Here is a 27,434-nt window from a genome sequence, read left to right on the forward strand (position 1 = left end):
GGTTCTGTGTCTACAGAACAGAGCTTTGGGGCTACCCTCCCTCACGGAGCAGGCTTTCTGCAAATGCTCAGGTAGGGCTGGATATATTCGTAGAATCTTCCAGACCCATCCAACCCAGAAGGTGGTGGTCCCCGAAGAGTGGTGGTGTACATGAGAAGCTGGGGGAACGTGTTACAAGGCAGACCCCGGGGCCAGCCTCAGAGACTCTCATTCACCTGCTCTGGAAACACTGCTAAGGACTTGGCCTCTGCTGTGAGCCAAGAGGAGGAAAGAAACCCCTCTCACTCTAGAACTACCTTTTTCTGCCTCAACCACCTTTTTTCCTGTCTTTTAAAAATTTCCAAAATTCTCTGCATCTGTAGTTTTCATAAGTACTTTGTCATGCAACCCGGTTAGCTCAAGCCAGAGACAATCAGAAAAAGCTCTATCAGTGTCTGTCAACTCAGCCACTTCCCTCCGTACCGTGGCCCCTCATTCCTGCAGCTGGGTGGGAGCCAGCACAGCCCCAGGCACAGGCAGTGCCGGCATGTGTTCCCGGAGCTCCACACAGGAATGTCCCACTCTAGAGGGGAAGATAAAATTCAGTGCTCTGCATGCACTGGGTATGTGTGCCAGGAAAGCCCTGAAACTTTTGCTCACAGGGCTCAAAATGAAAGCAGCTGTTGATTCTGAGAGTGGCAGGTTTGACGACATTTGGAGTCCCCCTATGTGAGAACAGAGAGACCCCTGGCGCTTCCTCCCTGCTATCTGAGGAAGGGGGAGGAGGCTGGGGGTGGGGAGGCCCAGCCTCTCAGGGTTGCGTCTCTCCGGGGCTTCCCAAGGAGGCAGCGCCGGCCCTCCCAGTCTTGCCACTGTCGCCATGCGCGTGTGCCGGGCCAGCCGGAGCCAGGCCCGATCCTGGCCACTGTGCCCACCACCGAAGGCAGGCCCCAGGCCGGGTCTGTCTCCTTGCCTGTCGAGGGGACCCTGGTGTCCGGCTCCTTTGATATCTAAAAACCAGACCCTGCGCCGCCCGAGCCCGGCGCAGATCCACGCCCTGGCCTCTCAGCGCGGGGGCCTGGGGGCGGGTGCGGTTCGGGGACAAGGGACCGCAAGTGGGGGCGGGCGGCAGCGTGTGAGCAGCTCAGATGGGAGATCACGCGCGATAACCTGGGCCCTGGATGGCAGCGCTCGACAGGAAACCTCGAGCGAGGAGCCAGCTGGGGGCCGGCGGGGCGGGGCTGCTGCTCCCGTAACCGCATGAGATCCGCGGCTGGCGGCAACACGGGGCTGGGAGCCCACCTTGGCTGCACGGTGAGGAAGGGCCGGAGGTTCCTTTCCAGGCCCAGCCTCCTCTCTGTCTTGCGGAGGGCGTCCTTCACGGGTGCGGTTTGTGACTTTGGGACGGCGATCCCAGCCGCCTGGACTTCGGGCGTAGTGGGAGAGCTGCCCAGCCCGCAGTGCACCCGGCGTAGCTTTGACCCGGCAGGGACCCGACCCCGAGCTGGACGCGGGGAGGCCAGGGCGGAGAGGCGGCGTGAGCGCGTCTCAGCAGACTCAAGCTCGTCTCCTTAAAATCCCAGCGAAATGTTCATCTATAGCGTATCGGTGACGGTTTTAAAATCCAAGTGGCATTTCCTCTCCCAGCCTCCGAAAAACTCGGTGCAGTGGGCAGCGGCTTGGCGGGGCGTCCCCCTGTGCCTTGCGTCCAGGCGGGCGGCCCGCAGCGGGAGGAACCCAGGCGCGGGCACCGAGGGGCGGAGGCCTGGCCCCGGCTCGGGGAGCTCCGGGCGGAGGCGGCTTGGGCTAGCGGATGGATGCACGGGTTTCTTCTTCTGGGAAAGCTGCGGGGGCCACAGGGGCTCTGAGGAGGCGCCCTCAACAGCCTGGGGCCGGCAGGACGGCTCCCAGAGCGAGGGCGACCAGCAAGCAAGGCAGGTGCGGCCCTCCTGACTTCCCCCTCCGCCCCTGTCCTCCCTTGCGTTGCCCAGGCAGCCTGAGCTCCCGAGGCCCAGAGGGTCTCCAGCTTACAGTTGCAGTGGGAGTGATTCGGTGGATCGGAAAACCGCTTTCATCTCACTCGGCTGCTGGTGAAAGCATCTCGTCCTTACAGCACTGGATAATAGTAACAATAGTGATCATGCTATTTACCGGCAGTAGTTGGTTTTCTGTGTTCATATATAAATGTAACCATATTCACCAAATACCATTATCGTGAAAGTTCTGTATAGCTGAGGTCCTTCCAAACCCCGGCAAGTCATCACCAGAAATGTACTGAGCCAGGGCTGGGTGCACAGCGCTTCGCTAAATGGGCCAGCCCCTGTCCCTCCACTTTCTGCCCTGCCAGAATCTTGCCGCACACACCTCCTCTGATGTAAGGGTTCATGTTATTTGTTTTTGTTTTGGTTGTTTAGTATTATAAATATTATACACTATCATAGTTAGAGTTTCAAACACCACAAAAAGGTGTAAGGTGGAAAATAAGTGAAATTCACCCAGCCTCCCCCTCCCGTGGCTCCTCTGCAGAAGTAACCGCGGATGACATTTTTGTGTGTGCGGCCCTCCAGATATACATATATTTTTAACCTGTTTTTTCTTGTAAAATAATATAACATGAAATTTACCATTTTCATTTTTAAGTGTAATTCAGTGACATGAAGTGCATTAACATTATTGTACAATCATCAGCACTATCCATGTCCAGAACATTTTCACCATCCCAAAGAGAAACTCCATCTAGATATATTTTTATGTATATATACGTATATATGCAGCTTACATAGTGTTTTTTTCATACACAAATATCTAGAGCTTCCTTTTTTTTTTTTTTTTTTTTTGAGGCAGGGTCTAACTCTGTTGCCCAGGATGGACGGCAGTGCCATGATCACAGCTCACAGCAGCCTCCGCCTCTTGGGTTCGGGTGATCCTCCGACCTAAGCCTCCGGAGGAGCTGGGGCTACAGGTGTGTGCCACCACACCCAGCTAATTTTGTTATTGTTATTATTTGCAGAGATGGGTCTTGCTATGTCTAGAACTCCTGAGCTCAAGCTATCCTCCAGCTTCAGCCTCCCAAAGTGCTAGGATTACAGGCATGAGCCACTGCACCTGGCCACCTTTTTTAAAACCTAATTATCTTGAAGATATTTCATGGTAGCACATGTAGAATTATCTATTGTGTCTTTTTAATGGTTATATATGAATACACAAAATTTATCAGGTTCCTAGTTGAAGGACATTTACATTATTTTCTCTGTATACTGTGAGAATTTATCCTCAGAAAAAATTAAATTCTCAGAGAAATGGCAAAATACTGCCTGGAATTTTGACATAAGGGGTTTGCTCGAAAGTAGATTGTTTTGAAATGGTGCTAATTTTCAAGAGCTAAACTTGATGGCAGTGTGCTGTGTGAGAAAGAACAAAGGCCCAGCACGACCTGGCCTCTCGTCCAGGCTCTGACACATGAGATGTGTGACTGCGGGAGAGTCACTGCACCTCCCTGACCTTCAGTCTCTTTATCTGCGAAGTGGAGCAAATAAGATCTGCCCAGCTTACCTCACTCAATTGTTGTTAGGATCAAATGAAATAAAAAATATAAAAGGGTTTTTTGTAAACTGAAAGTGTGGAGCAAATGTTTGGTGTGACCATGATTGTTATAGCATCAGTCCCTGGAGTCAGCCAGAGAAAGCTACATGTCCAAGCTGGCAACAAGAGGTAAGAATACGTGTCTTTCTCTCTGTGTATCTATAATATATACACACACACACACACACACACACATATTGCTCTCTATGTATGTATGTACACATGCATACATATGTTTGTATTGTTCTATTTATGTATGTGTACATACACGTATGTACGCAAGTGTGTGTGTGTATCTTACACTCCATGTGCCTGGCATATAGCAAGTGTTGTCTGCTAACCTGAGAGATTTGTCCACTGGCCTTGGGGGGCTATTGGTGGAATGAGTGGAGGGAACTGAAACATGCAACCTGCTCACCAAAGGAGGTCACTTGCCTGACATTGTTTACTCCCAGAGCATGACTGCAGGCATCGACCCTCCTTCATGTTTCCTTAGCACCCTGTGCCCCTCTCTCGTGGGATGATTTGTTTCCTTGCCCATCTCTCTGCTTGGCTGGGAGGCTACATCTGTGTCTGTCACCTCCACCCTCACTGCCCAGCACAGTGCGTGACATTTTCTCCTAGTAAGGATGGCCACCACATGACCTCTCGTGAGGCGTCACTCCTTGGCTTGTAGGTGGCCGTCTCTCCCTGTGTCTTTACATCATCTTCATGGCATCTCCCCTCTGTACATGTCTGTGTCCTAATCTCATCTTTTTTTTTTTTTTTGATAGAGTCTTGCTCCCTCGCCCAGGCTGGAGTGCAGTGGCACAATCTTGGCTCACTGCAGCCTCCGCCTCCCAGGTTCACGGGATTCTCCTGCCTCAGCCTCCTGAGGCAGCCTCCTGAAGCCTCATGGTGTACCACCATGCCCAGCTAATTTTTGGTATTTTTAGTAGAGATGGTTTTTGTTTTGTTTTGTTTTGTTTCGTTTTGTTTTGTTTGAGATGGAGTTTTGCTCTTGTTGCCCAGGCTGGAGTGCAATGGTGTGATCTTGGCTCACTGCAACCTCTGCCTCCCAGGTTCAAGCAATTCTCCTGCCTCAGCCTTCCGAGTAGCTGGGTTTACAAGTGCCTACCACCACACCTGGCTAATTTTTTTGTATTTTCGGTAGAGACGGGGTTTTGCCATGTTGGCCAGGCTGATCTCAAACTCCTGGCCTCAGGTGATCCACCCGCCTCCACGTCCCAAAGTGCTGGGAATACAGGCGTGAGCCACCGCACCTGGCCGAGATGGGGTTTTACCATGTTGGTCAGGCTGGTCTCAAACTCCTGACCTCAGGTGATCCGCCCACCTCAGCCTCCCAAAGTGCTGGGATTACAGGCATGAGCTGCCTCACCCGAACTAATCTTGTCTTTTTTTTTTTTTTTTTTTTTTTTTTTTTTGAGAAGGAGTCTCACTCTGTCACCCAGGCTGGAATGCAGTGGCGCGATCTCGGCTCACTGCAGGCTCCGCCCCCCGGGGTTCACGCCATTCTCCTGCCTCAGCCTCCGGCGTAGCTGGGACTACAGGCGCCCGCCACCTCGCACGGCTAATTTTTTGTATTTTTAGTAGAGACGGGGTTTCACCGTGTTAGCCAGGATGGTCTCGATCTCCTGACCTCGTGATCTGCCTGCCTAGGCCTCCCAAAGTGCTGGGATTACAGGCGTGAGCCATCGCACCCAGCCTCTTGTCTTCTTATAAGGACACAAGTCATATTGGATCAGGGCCCCCCACTAATGACCTCATTTTAACTTAGTGACCTCTTTCAAGAACTTTTCTTCAAGTACAGTCACATTCTGTGGTGTTGGGAGTTAGGATTTCAACATAAGAATTTCAGGGGACAAAATTCAGCCCGTAACAGAAACTGAGGCTTAGTGATTATTAGTGTTAATGGATGAGGAAGGAGCAAAAGAGTGAATGGGTTTCACCCCTTCAGGACAAACAACCACTTTCTGGGTGGTTTATGGGGCAAGAGTAGGAAGAGCTTGGTTTTGGGGGCCAGGGGAAGAAGAGATGACGATGACTCCATTTGGCTGGATGCAGACAGGTAATGGAGGCTGGCAGTATAGCCTGGATTTTAGGGCTGATTTGAAGCCTGTCCTGGGGCTTGCCAAGGCATCTCCAGTTAGCCCAGGGGCCCAAGGCAACTGTGAACCTTGCCTTGTTCCAGTTGGCTTTAATTTTTTCTTTGAAATGTTATTACCATATTTTAAATAAAAAGATAATGTGTCCTTGTCAAAAGAGAAAACCCTGCAGCTGTTCCCCATCTCATTCAGAGTAAAAGCCACTGGCCAAGGAAGTTCCACCTAACACCCCCACCTGCCTGTCGCCCTCTTTCCTGGTCTCCTAGAACTTCCCCTCATTCATGCTACCCTGGCCACACCCCTGCTTGCAGTTCAGAGACACTGGGCACAGGTCCACCACACAGCCTTTCCACCTCTGCTCCTCTGCCCAGAGTGCCCTTCCCCTACAGATGTGCACAGCTGAAGCCGCCTCTGACCACCTGTGAAAAACGGGAGACATCTCTTTGTCACTTCATACTTGCATTTCCTTGGCTAGCACTGACACTGTCTTTTTTTTTTTTTTTTTTTTTTTTTTTTTTTTTGAGACAGATGCTCGCTCTGTCACCCAGGCAGGATTGCAGTGGCTCGATCTCAGCTCACTGCAACCTCTGCCTCCTGGGTTCAAGCGATTCTCCTCCCTCAGCCTCCCAAGTAGCTGGGACTACAGGCACATGCCACCAAACCTGACTAATTTTTGTATTTTTAGTAGAGATGGGGTTTTACCATATTGGCTAGACTGGTCTCGAGCTCCTGACCTAGTGATCTGCCTGCCTCGGCCTCCCAAAGTGCTGTGATTGGCATGAGCCACTGCACCCGGTGTGTCTTTTTATATGTTTGTAAGTAATCTGTTTTTCTCTCTCTGAGAATTGCCTATTTATATCTTTTGCTGATTTATCTCTTGGACTATTAGTCTTAGCTTTCATTTTTCAAAGTATTATTATTTATTCACTTTTTTTTTTTTTTTTTTGAGACAGGGTCTCACTCTGTCACCCAGGCTGGAGTGCAGTGACGCAGTCAGGGCTCACTGCGGTTTCGACCTCCTGGGCTCAAGTGATCCTCGCACCTCAGCCTCCTGAGTAGCTGGGACTAAGGCATGCATCATCATGCCCAGCTAATTTTTTTATTTTTTGTAGAGGCAGGGTCTTGCCATGTTGCCCAGGCTGGTCTCTAACTCCTGGGCTCAAGCAGTCCTGCTAGCTCGGCCTCTCCAAGTGTTGGGATTACAGGCCTGAGCCACTGCACCTGGCCCATTTTTCAAGCTATTATTGATGGAATTCCAAACCTGTAAAAAGCTTTAGGAATGAAGCTATTCATCTCAGAATTATTTACAATGGTGAAAAATTGGAAACAAATGACCACCAATGGGGAATGGTTATGTAGATAGTGGAAAGCTTATTAGGCAACCATTAAAAAGGATATTTATTAATGGTAAAATGACAAAGTAACATGAAATACGAATATATGAAATAACATGAAGTCTTAGATTATAACATAATACTAAATGAAAAAAACAATTTTTCAGGAAATTTTTTTTTTTTTTTTTTTTTGAGACAGAGTCTCGCTCTGTCACCCAGGCTGGCATGCAATGACGCAATCTTGGTTCACTGCAGCCTCTGCATCCCAAGTTCAAGTGATTCTCCTGCCTCAGCCTCCCAAGTAGCTGGGATTACAGGCACCTGCCACCATGCCCGGCTAATTTTCATACTTTTAGTAGAGATAGGGTTTCACCATGTTGGCCAGGCTGGTCTCAAACTCCTGACCTCAGGCGATCTGCCCACCTTGGCCTCCCAAAGTACTGGGATTACAGGAGTGAGCCACTGCACCTGCCCGTGAAAAGTTTTTATGTAAAATGATTACAGTTTATAAATAACAAAGACTTTGGATGGCCATCTGCCATCATATTAATAATGGCTCTGTTTGAAAGTGATATTATGGGCAATTTTGATTATTTCCTACTTTTCTGCACTTTTATGTTAAGTTGATTTACTTGAAAATAAAAAGAAAAATGATCACAAAGCCTGGGCTCGGTGGCTCACACCTGTAATCCCAGCACTTTGGGAAGCTGAGGCGGGTGGATCACCTGAGGTCAGGAGTTTGAGACCAGCCTGGCCAACATGGTGAAACCCCGTCTCTATTAAAAATACAAAAAATTAGCCAGGTGTGGTGGCAGGTGCCTGTAATCATAGCTGCCTCGGAGGCTGAGGCAGGAGAATCGCTTGAACCTGGGAGGTGGAGGTTGCAGTGAGCCCAGATCACGCCACTGCACTCCAGCCTGGGCAACAAAGTGAGACTCTGTCTCAAAAAAAAAAAAAAAAAAAAAAAGAAAAGAAAAGAAAAATGATCACAAAATATCACTGAAAACATAACAACTTTAATGGAAATAAAAATACAAGAAGGGAAACATTTGCTCATAAAGCTCTGCCCCTAAGAAACCACACAGCCCTGTTCTTCCCTCTTCCCTTGGAACCCTTATCTATGGGAATACATAATTTGTAGGTAGTTTTGAACAAATGATCCAATTTTACAATGAAACATGAATATTTGAAATCTGACACTGAGGAGAGAATTAGGGAGGTTGTGGTAATTTTTTTTAAAATTATTTATTTATTTATTTTTTTAGACAGAGTCTCACTCTATGGCCCAGGCTGGAGTGCAGTGGTGCAATCTCAACTCACTGCAACCTCCACCTCCCAGGTTCAAGCAATTCTTCTGCCTCAGCGTCTTGAGTAGCTGGTATTACAGGCACCCGCCACCATGCCTAGCTATTTTTTTTTGTATTTTTAGTAGAGACATGGTCTCACCATGTTGGCCAGGCTGGTAGCAAATTAAAGAGAGTAGTAAAACATTATATGGTGCCAGTAAATTAGCTGGAGCTGTTCCGCAGTTCAGGGTGATTGAGGTATCTCCAGTGGGTCACTGCTATGAGCACTGGGCAGTGTGAGTCCTGGCCTCACATTTGGTGTCAGGCCAGCTGTATCTGTCAACCCCCCAGGCCTCTCAGCCCTCAGTGAAAGAAAGCTAATTGTAGAGTCAAGAATACGACCTGCTATAATGGTTCGATCCTGGGAGAAGGGACTCCACAGCCTGGTGAGGACCCCTCTCACCATCTCTGAGGATCAGCAAGTCTTTGAAGGGCAGTACCAAGTGGTGGTTAAGACCTGGACTGTGGATCCAGCGTGCCTGGGTTCAACCCTGGCTCTAAACGTTAGGCATGTTATTAACCTCTCTAAGCCTCAGTTTCCCTAGCTGTGAAATCAGAGTCACTGTGAAGACTGAATGAGAAAACTCACACATGTGGTTCCTGGCCCAGAACAAATCTTCAACCAGTGGTTATAACTATTACTCTGTGTGTCTAGCCTATATCTTTTCTGCTGCAGTGGAAGTTAGTTATTCAATGAAAGGGAGCAACCCGCTGAGGGGGGTGGTCTGGGTGCCTCGATGCTGTGGTCAATGGGTTGGCATCACACCCAGCACCCTGCCCAACACAGACACCGCCCCCACCCCCCCCCCACCCATAGCTGCTACCACTGCCTTCCTAAGAACAGTGACTTCCTGTTTTCTAAGTTCTTACCCTGCAATGTCATCACCAGTTGTGCCTGAGCCTGGGGGTGGAGCTGGGCAGCAGCAGGACTCAGGGCTCAAAGTTGGGGACTCAAAGGAAGGAAGGTTGGGGAGTAGAAAGCTGGCCACTCCTACCTGGATCATGAGCTACTGTGATTCATATTGATTCCATCAGTGCCTACAAACTGAGCACTTACCAGGTACCAAGCCCTTCCCATCTGAGTGTCACACACCCTGGGAGGTCGCTGTGATTACTCAGTGATCACACAGTAGCAACACCAGGACTTGGATTGCAGTTGTCTCCTTCGTAGGATTTATTCTTACCTGCCATGCTTCCTATCCAAGTGGAAACAAGCTGGACAGGGGTGAGTTTTGAAAGGCTTCCCTATAGAAATTGGAGGATCTATGTGATTTGTGCTTCTGAAGGCAGAACCAGGTTCAAAGTTTTTTTTTAAACTCTGAAAATTAGAGCTCTCCACCAGTGATTGCTGGGTGCTGAGCTTCCTGTCACCGGAGATATTCAAGCAGAGGCCAGAAATGCCTACCAAAGAAGAAACTCCTGGAAGAGGTGGGAAGCTCTCTATATGAGAGGAACCCCAGAGGCACTGGGATAAGGTAGATTGAGAAGGGATTTTGCATCAGATGCACTCAGAAAATCTCTGGCCATGTGACCTATTGGAGCTGCAATGTCATTATCTGCAAAATAGAATTGGTAATAATTCTGCCTGTATTGTGCAAGGTTGTTCTGAGGATTAAGCCAGATCATGCAAGTGCAAAGAGCTCTCTAAACTGTATGCTTCATGCATATGTTACATCATTATCATTTTGTGAAGTGAGGCGTTCTCAGAAAGTCTACACACTGCTGAGCTCCTACTGTGTGCCAGGCACTTTGTACATACCCATTATCTCTTTTTTTTTTTTTTTTTTTTTGAGACAGAGTCCCACTCTGTTGCCCAGGCTGGAGTGCAGTGGCACGATCTCCGCTCACTGCAAGCTCCGCCTCCTGGGTTCACGCCATTCTCCTGCCTCAGCCTCCTGAGTAGCTGGGACTACAGGTGCCTGCCACCATGCCCGGCTAATTTTTTTTTTGTATTTTTTAGTAGAGACGGGGTTTCACCATGTTAGCCAGGATGGTCTCGATCTCCTGACCTCATGATCCGCCTGCCTCGGCCTCCCAAAGTGCTGGGATTATAGGCGTGAGCCACTGCGCCTGGCCCCCATTATCTGTTTTTATCTTCACACACCCCTGAAGAGTGGGTATCCCCATCCTGAGCTGGGAAACCTGGCCAGGTTCTGTCCCCAACCCTGGCATGATGGGGTGGGAGGTCGGAGGGCCGTCCCCTGCTGCCACTGCTTGTACCTGCAGAGCCTCTCAGCATGTGCCACTGTGCAGGGCACCCCACAAACTTTACCTCATTGCTCTGCACCCATGAAGTCGGTCTTGTCAAAGCCCTTCTGCACATAAGAGAATTGAAGCTCAGAGAGGTTAAGAAAGCTGTTCCAAAACAAGCCAATAATGGGGCAGATTCCACATTTGAGTCTTAGAGTCTTTCTGACTTGAAGACTTATGTTCTTTGCTCTTCTCTAAGCCTGTGATGTGCTGGTGAGGAGGGGAAAGGTGCAAATGAAACTATAAGGCACTATCTGTGCTTGCCAGAGCCAGCGGTTGGGGGAGGACTTGAAGTGAAATGTTTACAAGCCATTGTGACTAAGTGTCAAAAGTGGGCAAAATGGCAAGGGCTGTGAATTCAGAGGTAGGTGGAAACTCTGGATCCTGTGCCCACAGGTCAGGTGTGTCGAAGCCATAAAGCTAAGAGAAATACTCGGAGTCAGGAGACCCAGGAATTCCCTTCCAGCTTTGCCACTAACCTGCAGGTGTCCTTGGTGAAGTTGCTTCATTCCTCTGATCTCAGCTTATCCACCTGTGAATTGGCCCAAAAATAGCCCCCTGTTTGTCTCCTGGCACTCATAAGAATCAAACTCCATCAGACACAGGAAGTCACTTTAAAAGTAGAAATTAGGGTTCAAATGAGAGGAATCCTTATTAGTTGGATGTGAGGGAGTCCCGCAGATGCCCAGCTCCGAAACAGGATTTGCTGGAGAAGGAGGTTGGCCGGAGGGGAAGAGGGCACCAGCGTGTATTTGCAGCCTCAGGGTATGGCAGGACCAGGTTGATTAAGGCCTGATCCCTGTTAGCAGAAGTTCACAGTCTGGCTCAGAGACAGACAGACAAACAACGCAATTCAAGTAAATCTTACCCAGAGAAACCAGATTCTGTAAGGATAGGTGCGTCTCCCCCAGGTGCACTCTGGGGCTCCAGAATCTTCCTGTTAATGGTCAGTACCATGAGACTTCCTGAACTCAGGGCTTTTTTTTTAATGAAGATGACAAAAGGCTATAAAGGGATGGCGAGGCTCACTGTCACTAATTAGACTCACAACACTTAGATACAATGACCCATGAGCCTAGATACTCTGTGATCATCTTTGGCTGCCCCCAGCCTCCTCTGAGCATCTCACATGGCCTATTCCTGGGATCTTGCTACAGGGCAGGAAGGTTCCAGCTTATTGCTCATGGGCTTAAAGTAGAAATAATGGCAGTAACAATAGGTGGCATAATGGAACACATACTCTTATGGGGTCCTTCACCCCATAAGAATTATTTTATTTTATCCTCACCCCATAAGAAGTATCATATTTGGCCAGGCACGGTGGCTCATGCCTGTAATCCCAGCACTTTGGGAGGCCGAGGCGGGCAGATAACTTGAGGTCAGGAGTTTGAGATCAGCCTGGCCAACATGGCAAAACCCCATCTCTACTAAAATTACAAAAATTAGCAGGGCGTGGTGGTGTGTGTGCACCTGTAATCCCAGCCACTCGGGAGGCTGAGGCAGGAGAATCAGTTGAACCTGGGAGGCAGAGGTTGCAGTGAGCTGAGGTCATGCCATTGCACTCCAGCCTGGGCAACAGAGTGAGACTCCATTTAAAAAAAAAGAAGTATCGTATTTAACCCTCACCACCATCTAATGAGACAGGTAGTGTTGTTATCCCCATTTTACAGATGAGAAAACGAAGGCTTAGAGAAGTTCCATAATACACAGTTCAGAAGTACAGTGTATAAGAAGGACCAAAGCTTTAATTTTGTTGCATCTGTTTGACAGAAATTTACATTTGTTGTAGGGTATGGCTGCGTCTCTACAGAAGGCAGGGCTTCCCTCTCACATGCTGTGGCCCCTGTAATGATGCAGGTCTGAATCTCAATCCATTCATGGCCATGCAATGAAGTCCCCATGCCCAGGTTCCACTCCAGGCCACATAAGTCAGAGCCTCAGGGGAGAGGGCGGTGGATTGAGAGTCTGTGTGAGAATGCTCTATTAGTCTCTGGGGCTCCTTTCAAATGCTGAGGTTCTCCTGGGTGCTGTAAATCTTGGGTAGGGATCAGGAACATGAAATAAAACAGCTTCTCCACTTGTACAGAAAAGTAGCTACCATGTAATACCCTGAAACCTCCTAGGAAGCAGCTGCTGGTCCCTTTGGGATGGAATTGGTAGAAATATGAAGAAGCCACAGGAACGCACACAGGGAAGAAGCCAGGACCAAGAAGACAGCGGCAATGCAGTGCCTTTGAGCTGGCATCCTGCAAGACTGTCTGCTGTCCAGGGAAGCCCCCGCACCTTGTGTGTGGCCTCAAGAGCTAAGCCTTAAGCCCCATGAGGGTGGTGACTCAGAAGACTCGACCCAAATATCAGACATCATTGTTTTTTGATTCTCATCACAACCCTTAAGGTAGATATGATTACCCTCCATTTAATAGATGAGGTAACTGAGGCCCAGAGAGGGAAGTGACTTGGCCAAGACCACACAGTTAGTAAGTGGCAGAGGAAGTACTCGAACCCACCTACACGCAATCCAGAGTTCATTCCATTTCAATAGTTCTCGGCACAGAGCAGATGCCCAATGAATATTTAATTAATTGCGTAACTGAATCAGGTCCTGCATCCCTGCATGGAGCTTTCTGGGCCATGACTGTCTTCCTCAGGCCCATCTCTCCCAGCACAGGCATAGTGGGACCCAGGAGAGGAGGGTCCTACACGGGGAATTATGTTGGGGTTAATATCCTCTCCTCCCAACCACACTCAGCACACTTGTCATCAGTCATAAAACTATGCAGAAAGAAAGGAAGAAGGAAGGAAGGAAGGAAGGAAGGAAGGAAGGAAGGAAGGAAGGAAGGAAGGAAGAAAGGAAACTTGTTCATATTATTTATCTCAGGGAGGTGCCCAATCCCTCTGCCCCTTTGTGTTGTGCTGAGTCTGCACAACACAAAGAAATATTTCTTATTCGCGCTAAATTTACTGTCCAGTAATTTTTCTATTCTCATTTTTTGTGACAAGCAGCTGAGTGATTTTCTCCTGGCTTTTCTTCTGAGTCTCAACCAGTCCCATAAATCGCCATGGTTATCTCCTCTGCAGTCCTCACAGCAAAAAGTCGCCCCAGCTTTGGTGGCCTTCATGGGGGCTGGCTTGTCACCCAGAGGCCTTTAGATCCTCCCTAGGTCAGTGAGGACTTCCAGCAATACCTTGGGGCCAGAGGGCAGGCACACCTGGGGCTGGGCCCAGCATTTTCCTCATCGCTGAAGCTCAGCCCTGAAAAATTCCATGATATCGAGTGATTGTCTACCCTGTGCCCTGCACTCTGATGCCAGGGCTGGAGGAAGAGGCAATAATGAAGATGCGGCCATTGGTCTCAGGTGCTGACAGCCTAGATGGAGGGACAGCTGAGTCCTGAGGAGTTGGGTTTGTAGAGCGCTTTGGGGGATATGGGCTCTTGAACTGATATCCTCTCACTTTTTCCTCAGGGGCTCAGGTGGTGGGACAGTCTCATTTCAACAGATGTTGAGTGGAGGGGTAGAACACAGGCCTAGAAGAAGATCTAGCTCAACAGGCAAGGAAGTAGAAAAATATGGGTGTGTTCGAGGAAGAATGGGGTGTAAAAGACAAGAGCAGAGGGATAGGGTGGCACAAAGCTGTGGTCTTTTCAGGCCTGGACTGGTTATGGCAGAGCCCTAACATGGCTGGACAAAGAGCTTGGACTCTCGTCCGAGTGGCTGGATCATCAATGGTCTCTGGGCAGGGTCTGTGGGAAGTTTGCAGAGATCAGCTGCCTGGGGGTAAGAGGGGTCCTGAATCAGGGTTGGAGTCAAAAGCCTGGGGACAAGAGGGATTCAGGGTGGTGCGGGGGTGGGGACCCTGGCGGCTGCCTGTGAATCATCTGCTTCCATAGTTCGTCGGGGAGGCCAAAACTTTGCTGGTATGGAGGGGTAGGTAGGGCTGGCCCAGGGGCAGGAAGGGGGCGAGAACTGCTAGGGATCAGTCCTGGGCTGCCTGTCACCGTGTGCTCTGAACCCGAATGCCTCAGTGTCCGAGTGTGGGTGGCAGGAGGATCTGACGATGAGTACATTTAAGGCAGTGTCTGAAGAAATGTTAGTTTTCACCCTGTTCAACAGAAGAGGCAGCTGACAGAGCATACATAACCTGCCCCAAATCACACAGCCAGAAAGAATGACAGCACTGCCACATATGGCCTCCACTCCCTCTGTCCTCATCTGGGTCCAAAGGCCACCAGAGGGCGCCCAGGCCTTGGGAGACAGACACTAGCAGGGCTGGCCTGGGACCTCTGCTCTAGTTACCAGGCAGGGGTGGAGTGAGATGGATACCACACCCTGTTTTACAGATTGAGTTGCCGCACATTTACCTAGTAGGAAGTATGGTCAGACTAAAATCCGAGTCTCCTCGTTCACAGTGCAGTGATGTTCCAAATAAAAACACTGGCCGGGCGCGGTGGCTCACGCTTGTAATCCCAGCACTTTGGGAGGCCGAGGCGGGCGGATCACGAGGTCAGGAGATCGAGACCACGGTGAAACCCCGTCTCTACTAAAAAATACAAAAAATTAGCCGGGCGTGGTGGCGGGCGCCTGTAGTCCCAGCTACTCGGAGAGGCTGAGGCAGGAGAATGGCGTGAACCCGGGAGGCGGAGCTTGCAGTGAGCCGAGATTGAGCCACTGCACTCCAGCCTGGGCGACAGAGCGATACTCCGTCTCAAAAAAAAAAAAAAAAAAAAAAAAAAAACACTAATTTTTTTTTTTTTTTGAGACGGAGCCTCACTCTGTGTGCCAGGCTGAAGTGCAGTGGTGTGATCTCGGCTCACTACAACCTCTGCCTCCCAGGTTCCAGCGATTCTCCTGCCTCCGCCTCCAGAGTGGCTGTGATTACAAGTGCCTGCCACCACGCCCAGCTAATTTTCGTATTTTTAGTAGAGACGGGGTTTCACCGCGTTGGCCAGGCTGGACTTGAACTCCTGATCTCAAGTGATCCACCCATATCGGCCTTCCAAAGTGCTGGGATTACAGGCGTGAGCCACCGCCCCCAGCCCAAAAATGCAAACTTTTATTTAACCAGAGTATTTAGTGTATCTGCATTCTTCAGCCCATTGTACTCCAATGGCAGTGCCAACTAAACGTGCATTAACTACAGCTTGACAAAGGTTAATATGTCACTAGGAGTTAGGGGCCTCTGGGAAATTTGCAGTGGGAGAAGCTAACACAGAAGGGACCTTTGAGCTGCATTTTGTAGGATGCATCAAATGTTACCAAATAGTAGGGTTTCAGGGAGAGAAATGGAGGGAACATGAAGAGGGAACAGTGCATGCAAGGCACAGGGCAAATAGTCTGGAAGAGCAAGGCGTGTCCTGGGAATGGGGTGTGTGTAGTGGGAGGAGGCAAGACAGAAAAGGCTGAGGCCATGGAGCTGGGACTGGGGAACAGGAAGATGCTGGGCCTAGGTGGGGAGGGGCACCAAAGGTACCTCTGTCTGTTGCCCATGAAACCCTTCAGGGCACAGGGAAGGGAAGCCGAGCACCAGATCCCACTGTCCTGGGCGGGAGAGTGCTTGGCACTGAGGAGGCAGGGAGTAGGGGGACAGTTAACCCAGATTCTCCCTGTCCTGGTTAACTGTTAGATATTGAAATGATCTCATTTGACCATCATTTGACCTATTGTCTCCCTGTGGGTAGGCCTCAGAGCCACACACCTCAGGCCAGGAGTACCATTCACCCAGACGTGAACATCTTCCTGAGGCTTCCAGAGTTCTTGGTTCACACAGGGGCTAACATGGCTGGGCTTCTGCTGCAGTGGTAGGAGCTCTGTGCACAGAGAACAGCCTCATCTGCTCGCCTTGTTTCCACCTCCCCTCCCATTGCCCCAGGTTCTTTGGCCCCATAGCAGCCACATCTGCCATTGGTGCCAATAGGTTTTCCAGGAGCTGGTTGAGGTGGGAGGGAGGGAGAGGGTTGTGATCAGACTGAGGCATGGGGATTGGATATAGTCTCCATGTCATGATTTCTTTGGTCACAGTCAGTCCTAGTGCCACCCTGGGGTGATGGGGATGTGTTCTGGTCACCTTGGGCCTGGCTGACCAGCTTTATCTCTTGGCACAGAGGCACAGAGCTTCGGCCTGCTGGATCCCAAACTCTGCTACCTGCTGGATGGAATCCTCTTCATCTATGGTGTCATTCTCACTGCCCTGTTCCTGAGAGTGAAGGTGGGTACCACTGGGCTTTGGGAGGAGGGCACGGGGTCCCCCACTTGATGGATGTTCAGAGGGGCCTTGGTCTTGGAAAGTCTCAAGCTTGGGTGGTGCCTGGGGCTTGGTATCCAGGAGCAAAGCAGGGACCAGCCAAGTGTGTGCCTTGAGTGGGCTGAGGAGGAGGTGGCAGTGTCTGGCTGAGATGGACAGGGTGGGAGGGAGAGCCTGGTGCTAGGCGCCTCCATGACAAGCCGTACAAATGTGTGCACATCAGTGTCCCAGGGAAGGCGATGCTGCTGGTGACAAAGGGGCTTATATTCAGGGAGAGGTCCTTCTTTCCAAGGGTGAATGAATGCCATGTTAGCCTTTCTCTTGAAAAGGCCCTTTCCTCATCTGTAATTGGGAAAGCAGACCAGAGCATGGGTTTTTCACTTGGTGCCTTGCAGACCCTGGATATCTTCGTGGGGCTGGTCATGGTGTGGGCAGAGAGTGGAAGAATTTAGGAGTAAAGGGGAGGATCCAGTCCCAGTCATCACTTCGGTGCTCCTCAACCCATTTCTTGTTTGAATGTTGGACTTTGGCATAATATTTTATTTGAAAAACCAAATCTTACTGAGTTTCTTGTTTTAAGTTTGAAAATGCTGCCCTAGATGATTTCTAAGGTTGTTTCCAATGCTCTAGATCTGTAAGACATTGCAGTTTCTCCCGCCTGAAGCGGCATGAAGTGAAGCAAGAGTGAGGCTGTGTCAGCTTCCAACAGATGCTCAGGACACTAAGCGAACGCGAGGCTTCCTGGGCACCGGCGCAGCCGGGCGATGGCTGAGGGCCGAGCGAGTGATGCACCTACAGCACCCGGCTCAGGGGGTCAAGATAGGAGGCGGGATCTTGATCAGCCGCCATCCACCCTTTGGATTGTCCTCAGAGTCCCCGGAGGAAGGGATCCTAGAGAATACTCATGTCCCCGGGGGCGCAGACCAAGAACCTTACACCTCTGCGCACGCGCGAGGGCGCTAGCCTGGGAAGAATAAACTCCAGCGTGTCCTGGGCCAGCGTGATGGATGCACGTGTCACAGGCGGGAGGAAAAAGGACAGTTGAGCTCAGAAAAGGGGCTGCCACTCCCCGGCCCCTGCAAGGGCTCAGCCCCAGGAGGCAGGGCAGCATTGTTAGTAGCCAAGGAGCAGAGTAGGGCTGTCCCTCGGGTCGCCGCGCGCCCTGGCACCCCGGCACCGCTGCGCGCCCTCGCGGAGCAGTAACGCGCTTTGCTCTCTGTGTTGCAGTTCAGCAGGAGCGCAGACGCCCCCGCGTACCAGCAGGGCCAGAACCAGCTCTATAACGTAAGTCAGCCTCGTCGTAGACCCTCCGGAAAGGAAGGGCAGTCCCCTCCTCGGACCTAGGGAATACGCCCGCCAGAGTCTCGGGTTTAGGTTTGGTCCCTAGCTGTCACCTCTGCGACCCGGCTGCAACTCGTTTAACCTCAGTTTTCTAACCCGTAAAACAGGTGTAGTAATTGTACGTGTCTCAAAGGGCGTCATAAAGATTACATGCTTTAATGGCTTGATGCATGGAACGAGCTTAGTCTAGTGCCTGCCGCTAGTGAGCACCCAAGCCGTCAGCAATTTGCAAAGGCTAGATTGGGGTGGAGAAGGAATGTATTAGAATCTTCCCAGCGGAGGGGAAAGCGATTTCACACTGCCTGTGCAATGGAATTGACTACCACCTCTGAGCCCCCGCTTCTCTATTTGCTCATGAGAATGTTGTTCCTTATCCCGTTGGACTGATCAGCATATAGTACTTGGTGAACTTTGGGGATCCCATCCGCCGTCATGTTAATGTGTGTTCTCTGAGATGTCCTCTGGGATGGTGGTCTCCACATGGACCAGTTACCACCCCCTCCCCAGCCCCTGCCCCTCTTTTTGTGAGCCACCCCAGAGAGGGAAACCACACTCCCCAGTCCAGCTGGCTCCATCCTTCTGAGTTTCCTCTGTCCTGTGTCTGACACTTTCTTATCTGTTATAGGAGCTCAATCTAGGACGAAGAGAGGAGTATGATGTTTTGGACAAGAGACGTGGCCGGGACCCTGAGATGGGGGGAAAGCCGGTAGGTGTTCCTCTATCTTCCTGTGTGTTCCTGCATGTGTGGTGGGGCTCAGCCCAGGCTGTGGGGGAGGGCTCCTCAGCTCACTCTGCAACCAGACTCGACCCTCACATGTGTGGGCCCAGGACAAGAGAAGAGATGGAGACTCACTTGCTGCTGCACCCTCTTCCTTCCTCCTTGGCTCCATTCTGCATCTCAAGGGGCCTCATCCCCGGACGTGGCACCCCACTGCTCATGTCTGAGCTCTACCCACTTCCCCTCAAACTGCTCCTTGGCCATCCTGAGACGCACACACGGTGGCACCATCTGCCCCAAGAGGACAGACCTGGTGAAGAGGTCCATACAGGAAGGGCCCAAGACCCCTGGATAACCCACATATGGTCAGGGTATGGTCCCTGGGGGGCTTTGACCTCTTGGCTTTGTAGACACTATACCCTGTGGGTAGGGGAGCAGCTAGATGACACCACAGTAGGGTAGCGTCCTCTTTGTTTTTTCTGCTTCATTCTGATTTCCTTCTTTCCTTCCTTCCTTCCTATGTCTTCCTTTCTATTTATTTTATATTGACAAATTATAGTTCTACATATTTATGGGGTACGAAGTATTGTTATGATTTTTGAATATAATATGAAATGATTAAATTAAGCTAATTAACATTTATCACTTCAAATATTAACTTTTTTTGTGATGAGAACATTAGCAACTTGCTCTTAGATATATTAAAATATATAGTACTCACGTATTAGCTATATTCAGCATGTTGTGCTGTTGATCTAAAAATAAATTACTCTTCCTATCTAATTGAGGCTTTGTACCCTGTGACTATTATCTCCCCATTCCCCCCATTCCCCAGCCTCTGGTAAACATCATGCTACTTATCCATGCTTCAGTGAGTTAAACTGTTTTAGATTCCACATATAGGTGAGAACATGGAGTGTTTGTCTTTCTGTGCCTGGCTGATTTCACTTAGCATAATGGTCTCTAGTTCCATCCACGTTAGAGTGAGTAACAGAATTTCTTCCTTTTTAAAAGCTGAATAGTATTCTATTGTGTATATGTTCCACAGTGTCTTTATCTGTTCATTCTTTGATGGATGCTTAGGTTGATTCCATAATTGGTTATTGGTTTCTTTTTTTTTCTTTTCTTTTCTTTTTATTTTTTTGAGATGGCGTTTAGCTTTTGTTGCCCAGGCTGGTGTGCAATGGCACAGTCTCGGCTCACCACAACCTCTGCCTCTCGGGTTCAAGCAATTCTCCTGCCTCAGCCTCCCGAGTAGCTGGGATTACAGGCATGCGCCACCACGCTTGGCTAATTTTGTAGTTTTTTAGTAGAGACGGGGTTTCTCCATGTTGGTCAGGCTGGTCTCGAACTTTCGACCTCAAGTGATCTGCCCGCCTCAGCCAACCAAAATGCTGGGATTCCAGGCATGAGCCACCACACCCAGACTTGGTTATTGTTAATAGGGCTACAATCTGGAATCACAGGTGTGAGCCCCTGCGCCTGGCCGTGGTTATCGTTAATAGTGCTACAATCAACATGGGAGTATAGACATTTCTTCAACAAACAGACTTCAAATCTTTTGGGTAAATACCCAGAAGTAGGATTGCTGGGTCATAGGGTAGTTCTATTTTTAGTTTTTTTGTGGAGCCTCAATACTCTTTTCCATAATGGTTGTATTAATTTACATTCCCACCAAGAGTGTTCAAGGGTTTCCTTTTCTCTCCATCCTCGCCAACTATTGTTGTCTTTTGTCTTTTTGGTAATGCCCACCCTAACAAGTGTGAGGTGATCTCATTGTGGTTTTACTTTTTATCTCCCTAATGGTTAGTGATGTTAAGCATTTTTTCGTGTATCTCTTAGCCATTTATATGTCTTCTTTTGAGAAATGTCTATTCACCTATGATTTATTATGGCAGTTTTACAGTTTCAGGCCTTATGTTTAAGTCTTTAATCCATTTTGAGTTGATTTTTTTATATGGTGTGAGATGAGGTCCAATTTCATTATTTTGCATGTGGATATCCAGGTTTTCCAACACCATTTATTGAAGAGACCATTCATTTCCCATTGTATATTCTTGGCACCTTTTGCTAATTGCTCGGCTGGGACCTATGTTACTATATTGAATAGAAGTAGTGAGTGTGGGCATCTTTGTCTTGTTTCAGATCTTAGAAGAAAGGGAGGAAAGGCTTCAGCTTTTCCCTGCTGAGTGTGGTGTTAGCTGTGGATTGGTCGTATGTGGCCTTTATTGTGTGGAGGCACATTCCTTCTATACCTAATTTGTTGAGAGTTTTTAGCATGAAAGGATGTTAAATTTTGTCAATTGCTTTTCCTGCATCAATGAGATGATCAGGATTTTTGTTCTTCATTCTGTTAATGTGGTGTATCATGTTTATTGATTTCGTTTGTTGAACCATCCTTGCATCCCAGGGATTAATCCCACTTGATCACAGTGAATGATACTTTTAATGTGTTGTTAAATTTGGCTTGTTAGGGTCCTCTTAAGCGCAGGGCTCAGGACAAAGGCCAGGGCTGTCCTGGTGTAAGGGCAGTGCTGCCAGATGCTGCCAGTGGTCACGCCTGTCCATCCAGCCCCTGTCCAGGCTGATCCCTGTGCTGGTTGTGTTCTTGCTACAGTGAATGGGCAGTAGAGAGGCTGTTGATTTCATTGACCACTCCTCACCCCCACCATCCAAGTTTATCTTGCCTCCTCTCCTCTTGTCAGGACTAGGAGGGTGTGGTGAGGGCACCTTTCAGTAGGCACTCACTACCAGTGTCTGGCCCTGCTCCAAATGATGGTATGTGACACCTTTTGTCTTCAGCCAAAAGTCCCACTTGTCAGCTTGTGATGTGTGTGGGGGTCTGTCTGCAAAGGGACAATCTGCAGGCGTCCTGATGGCCTGCCCTGGGCAATGCTGGGGTTGGGTGGGCCCCTCTGGAAGAGCGAAGTGTGTATCCAACGGCAGGTAACCAAGTATGAGCCATGTAGTGCCGTGAAGGCCCCAACAGTGGCCTAGGCAAGGCCTAGGGTAGCACAGGGAGGAGAAAGGCAGAGGGCAGAGCCCCAGGGAACTGCAGTCAGGGGGCAGGATGGGGTTTGCTGTACTTTCATGGCTTGGGTTTGTGTTTCTCTCCTTCTAACGTCTTCCCTTTTTCTTTCCTAGCAGAGAAGGAAGAACCCTCAGGAAGGCCTGTACAATGTGAGTAGAGGAGACCTCACATTTGACCTTGGAAAGTTGGAGGAAGGGCTGGAGGAGGGCTCCGGAGGAAGGCAGTTGCTCCTCACTCTGTGGTCTTTGTCTGTCCAGAACTTCCCTTCTTGGATTGAGTAATGTCTCACCTGCTTGTGGCCTGCAGCAGCACCTGCTTCTAGAAAGTCTCCTTAGCTGAAAAGTGCCGAGTAATCTCCCTTCCCTCTCTCCCTGACCCCTGCTGCGGGAGTTCCCAGGTTGATCAGCCTGGGGTGTAGGGGTACACAGCAAGGTCAAGCTAGGCAAGGACAAGGTGGCTGGCCCCTTCGAGGGGCTCCTGTCCTGGGTGCTGAAGTCTTCTGAGTGTCCGCCCTTATAGGAAGGTCAACCTCACCCTCCTGGGTGTGACCCTGAACCCTGATTGTCTATCTGGGTTGCCGTGCAGGAGACCCTTGCAGGTGGCAGCCTCCTGTGAAGGAGATGCCTCCCCACCCCTCCTGCGGGGAGGGAGGGTTGATCTACAGCCCATTTGGCTGTGTAAAGAGACAACTTGCTCAGATAAATGATTCTGGGGCTCCAGGTGAGCCCTTGTTTTGCCCAGTCTCCGTGTCTTTGTCTAGAACTCCACCTCCTATCTTTTTGAGCCTAACTTGAGCTCCTCAGCTCAGTGCAAAGAGCTGGCAGCTCGGAGGAGACTCCAAAGGGCTGAGGATGAGGGGGGTGGGCTGGAGCTGGTTGTGGGCAGAGAAGTTTGTGTGCATAAGGTTTGGAGCCTTGATTGTGGGAGCCCTCCCTCCATGCCACTGCTGCCAATTTGGGGATCAAGAAGTTTCCTCTTGTAGGGGAGCCTGCTGCTTTCTGCATTGGTTGGTAAAAATCAGTGTTCCATGCCCTCTTCTGCAGGCACTGCAGAAAGATAAGATGGCGGAGGCCTACAGTGAGATTGGGATGAAAGGCGAGGTGAGTGTTGCTGTTTCTTAATTCCCGAGGGAGTTAGTTCCTCTTGGTCCTCCAGACACGCCTGCTGCAGGCCTCCTTTCCCATCCACTCCTCATCCCAGCTGCAAACGCCCATGTGCTGGCCATCAGAGGTGAAGGTGAACCTGGCTGTCACCCAGTTGGGCAGAACATAAGAAACTAAGGAAGGGCTGATGCTCTTTCAGTACTGAAAACCAAATCTAGATTCTGTGACAGCCTAAGCTTCGCAAAAGCAGGTCCGTTTTAATAACAGGAAGCATCGAGTGCTTAATATGTGCTGCCGTGTTCAGTGCTCAGGACCACAGGTCCCAGGGCAACATGAAAACGTGGGACCCCCTTGTTCATCAACAATTAAGAATTTCAAAATGGTGAGAGTGAAGCATTGACCCCTTCCAAGCAGGGGTTCTCTGTAGTTTTATTTAAATCCCACAACAACCCAACGAGAAACATGTGCCCTGTGAGGCACAAGGAGGTTAAGTGACTTACCCAAGGTCTTCTAGCTGGTAAACGGGCGCGTGATTGAACTGACTATGCCAGAGCTCGTAACTGCTCAAAACAGCTGGTTATCAGTGAGCAGAAATGACTAGCCAAGAACTTTAAGAGCTGAAGGGAAGCCTATTTATCCAAGCAGTGGGCAACATAGGTCCTGTGGGCCCTAGACCTTAGGAATCTGATGTCTATGAGGATCTGAGTGGGGTGGAGCAAACCCAAGCCCCATTATGGCCAGGCCTCACCTTACTCTGCAGAGATGAAGGTCTGACCAGGGGCCTGAGGATCCTTCTCTCCCAGGGGCAGGGGTGCTGCTGGGAGACAGTTACCTCTGACTTCCTGGGTACCTTGGGAGGGGCCCTTGAGCAGAAATGCCACTACTGACTGCCTGACTTTCTAATCCTTTTCTCATTTCACTCCCAAAGAACCAGCGCCGGAGGGGCAAGGGGCACGATGGCCTTTACCAGGTAGGAGCTGCCAGTGTCCCTTCTGCGGAAGGGGCACCACCTGACAAGGGGCAAGATGAAGGCCCCCACATTTCGCCTGCTGGTGGCACCAGCTCTTGCCAACAGCTGGGCAGGGCAAGCCCAGGGCACCCATTTAGGCCAGCGGCAACGCCACTGCCAGTAAGTCCCTAGAGCACAGCTGGGACTCGGCCATTCAAGCGAATTACTTGGCTCCAACCATGCCTTGCTTGGCCATGGCAGACAGAGCAGCAGCTGTCCGGAGGGTACACGGCCTCCCCGCAGATGCAGATGGAGGCAAAGGACCACACAAGTGATTATCCTGCCTCTTTGGGTTCTTGTAGAACCCTCACTCTGCGTCATTTCCTTAGGCCTAGTAAGATGAGAGGTTGGCTGGGAAGACTGAAGGAAAAAAAGCTAAGAAAAATGGCAGCTTCAAAAATAAAATGTTATGTAGTTAGGTGCCTGGTTTTTGCAAATCAGTGCAGGCAATTATGCAAACTAAGCATGGTCAACCTACTTCTCTAAAATATGATCCCCAGCAGGTTGTCATTTCTCTCCTTCTGGCTCCCATGGGCTGTTCATAGCTTGTTCTTCTGACTCTAGTGTCAGGATGCCCAGCTTGCCTGAGTTGAGTGATATCAAAAGGGCCCCAGAAACTTACCTGTGTGTGGCTGCTGTTGATCCGTCTCCTTCCTGGCCCCCGGACCGGGGGACAGGCATTCCAGCAGGTTTGGGGCCAGCCTTGTGGGCCTGTTCCTGACCAAGAAAATACTAGAATCACCGGGCCTGGGAAGGGAAGGAGGCTCAAAGAGGGCTGAGGCCAAGGAGCCCCTCTTCTCCCTGTGACAAGTCCAGGCTTCCTTTGGGCCCAGGTGTCAGGGACAGCAGATTCTCTGGAGCAGGCCTGGGCCCTCCCCCCGATTCCTGCCCAATATGGGAGGTGGGAGACTCCTTTCTCTTAGGTCCAACAGGAAGTTGGCGGGGCCCAAGCACTGTAAGGCACAGCATTTGAGGAGCTGAGAAGAGGGGTGAGAATTTAGCTGGAAAGGAGGTGCTGCAAGGCCATTCCCGGCAGGGCACAGAACCCATCTACTAACGAAGCTGTTGCAGCCAAGGCTCCCACCCGTGGGGTCAGGGGGATTTTTCCTGGGCCTCTGGAGGCGGGGTGGGTGGTCCCGGGGCTGTGCTGCAGAGACACCTGTTGGCCTCTGGGTTGGCTCCTGCCCACACAGGCTACTGACCCACTCTTGTTTTCTGATTTGCTTTCACCAGGGTCTCAGTACAGCCACCAAGGACACCTACGATGCCCTTCACATGCAGGCCCTGCCCCCTCGCTAACAGCCAGGGGATTTCACCACTCAAAGGCCAGACCTGCAGACACCCAGATTATGAGACACAGGATGAAGCATTTATAACCCGGTTCACTCATCTTGTCAGCCACTGAAATATTCCCCTTTATGTACAGGATGCTTTGGTCATATTTAGCTCCAAACCATCACACACAGACTGTTGTCCCTGCACTCTTTAAGGGAGTGTACCCCCAGGGCTTACGACCCTGGCCTTGGGCCCTCTGGTTTGCCGGTGGTGCAGGTAGACCTGTCTCCTGGTGGTTCCTCGTTCTCCCTGGGAGGTGGGCACGCTGCCTCTCACAGCTGAGTTGTTGACTCTGTTTTGTAAAGTCCCCAGAGAAAGCGCAGATGCTAGCACATGCCCTAATGTCTGTATCATTCTGTCAGTGTCTGAGTGGCTTCACTCCTGCTGTAAATTTGGCTTCTGTTGTCACCTTCACCTCCTTTCAAGGTAACTGTACTGGGCCATGTTGCGCCTCCCTGGTGAGAGGGCCGGGCAGAGGCGCAGACGGAAAGGAGCCTAGGCCGGGTGCACCCAGGGAGCTGCAGGGGCATGGGAAGGTGGGCGGGCAGGGGAGGGTCAGCCAGGGCCTGCGGGGGCAGCGGGAGCCTCCCTGCCTCAGGCCTCTGTGCTGCACCATTGAACTGTACCACGTGCTACGGGGTCCAGAAGATGAACAGACTGACCTTCATGAGCTGTGCACAAAGTGGCATAAAAAACAGTGTGGTTACACAGTGTGAATAAAGTGCCGGGGAGCAAGAGGAGGCCCTTGATTCACCTCATGCTTTCAGCGAATGACAAAATCATCTTTGTGAAGGTCTCGCAGGAAGACCCAACACATGGGACCTATAACTGCCCAGCGGACAGTGGCAGGACAGGAAAAACCCCAGTCAATGTACTAGGACACAGCTATGTCGTTACAGGGCACAAGCCATGGATGGAAAATGCTCTCTGCTCTGCTTTTTTTCTACTGTTTTAATTTATATCGGCATGCTAAAGCCTTCCTATTTTGCATAATAAATGCTTCAGTGAAAATGCAGCTTTACTCTAAGCTTTATTTCAGCAGTCAAGCTTGTAATGGCAATTTAGTCATCAGTAAATCAGCAGGTTGCCCTTGGGGGAGGAGGGGAGCAAAACTGCTGATTCTCAGGAGAGAACAGGACAGTTCCTGGGAAGGAGCACATGAGCGCAGGTGCATCCTGCGGCTCGGAATGCGGCCATATGGGTGGCGTCGCACAGGGCAAGTGGGCCAGGCATCCCGGCTGGGTGGCTGTGCCTTAGACAGAGAGAGTGGGGCTCAGTGCAATACAGTGTGTCAGGATGGGCCCAGTCTTATGCCAGAAACAGAGAGGGTTTTGGGAAAGGAGCCCTGCAGCACGGCACCAGCTTGTCGGGTGCAGGAAAACAAGCGCGAAAGGCTGGCCTGGCACTCAGGCATCGGAATAGGCAGCGTGTGAGCAGAAGGTGTCCGGAAGTTATGCACAGCAGCTGATGCCACAGTGCAAAATGTCTCAGTGCATAGGGTTTGAGGGAGGGATGGAGGACAAGTCTTTTAGATGTTTCCCTCACAAAAGGTGGCCCTGTCCCTAGTAGTATTTCCTCTAACTGCAGCGGCTGTATACAAGGCCCCAATTCAACAAGCCCACCAACTAATATTGTGTAAAGACTGAAATCTGTATCTTTTTCAAAAAAGAAATCCAAGACCACGACTGTTAAAAGCCCCTGAAAATTTGGGATTTCCAACAGGAGCCAAGCACATCATTGCTAGGCATATTTAACAATTCACAGGCAACTCATAAGGACAAGGCATTTGATTTGTAACTCAGCCTCAGGGGAATTCTGCTACTCACTGGCTTTTAAAACTGAAGTCTGGTTCATCTATTAGTGAAAGAGAGTGACTCTCACACCGAGGGCTTGTGCTAGACCAAGTTTCAAGGTCAGCTGACATATATACAGGCTGTGTGACCTGGATGGCTGGTTTGAAAAAAGTGAGTTGATCCAATTCTGTCAAGAATATGTCTTAGTCTGGGCATGGTGGCTCATGCCTGTAATCCCAGCACTTTGTGAGGCTAAGACAGGAGAATC

The 27,434-nt window shown here is 50.2% G+C and overlaps 1 protein-coding gene across 1 annotated transcript; it reads left to right on the plus strand.

Annotated features, from left to right (window-relative positions):
- The first annotated feature begins 1,407 nt into the window (after positions 1-1,407).
- Positions 1,408-26,388, plus strand: CD247 (CD247 molecule). Its single transcript, XM_030823633.1, has 9 exons — positions 1,408-1,917; positions 3,636-3,714; positions 16,679-16,800; positions 18,064-18,120; positions 18,803-18,883; positions 22,043-22,075; positions 22,970-23,026; positions 23,958-23,999; positions 25,272-26,388. Exons 1-9 carry the CDS (start codon positions 1,567-1,569, stop codon positions 25,335-25,337), a joined length of 888 nt encoding a protein of 295 aa, XP_030679493.1. The 5' UTR covers positions 1,408-1,566; the 3' UTR covers positions 25,338-26,388.
- Positions 26,389-27,434: the final 1,046 nt, after the last annotated feature.

The sequence above is a fragment of the Nomascus leucogenys genome, chromosome 12 (assembly GCF_006542625.1).
Source record: "Nomascus leucogenys isolate Asia chromosome 12, Asia_NLE_v1, whole genome shotgun sequence".
Lineage (NCBI taxonomy): Eukaryota > Metazoa > Chordata > Mammalia > Primates > Hylobatidae > Nomascus > Nomascus leucogenys.

Bases quoted from the DNA above. Each gene is read 5' to 3' on its own strand.
- CD247 (XM_030823633.1), top strand. From the start codon at position 1,567: ATGTTCATCTATAGCGTATCGGTGACGGTTTTAAAATCCAAGTGGCAT. The intron at 16,801-18,063 runs GTGGGTACCACT...TCTGTGTTGCAG, and splicing joins CCCTGTTCCTGAGAGTGAAG to TTCAGCAGGAGCGCAGACGC. The intron at 23,027-23,957 runs GTGAGTGTTGCT...TCACTCCCAAAG, and splicing joins AGATTGGGATGAAAGGCGAG to AACCAGCGCCGGAGGGGCAA.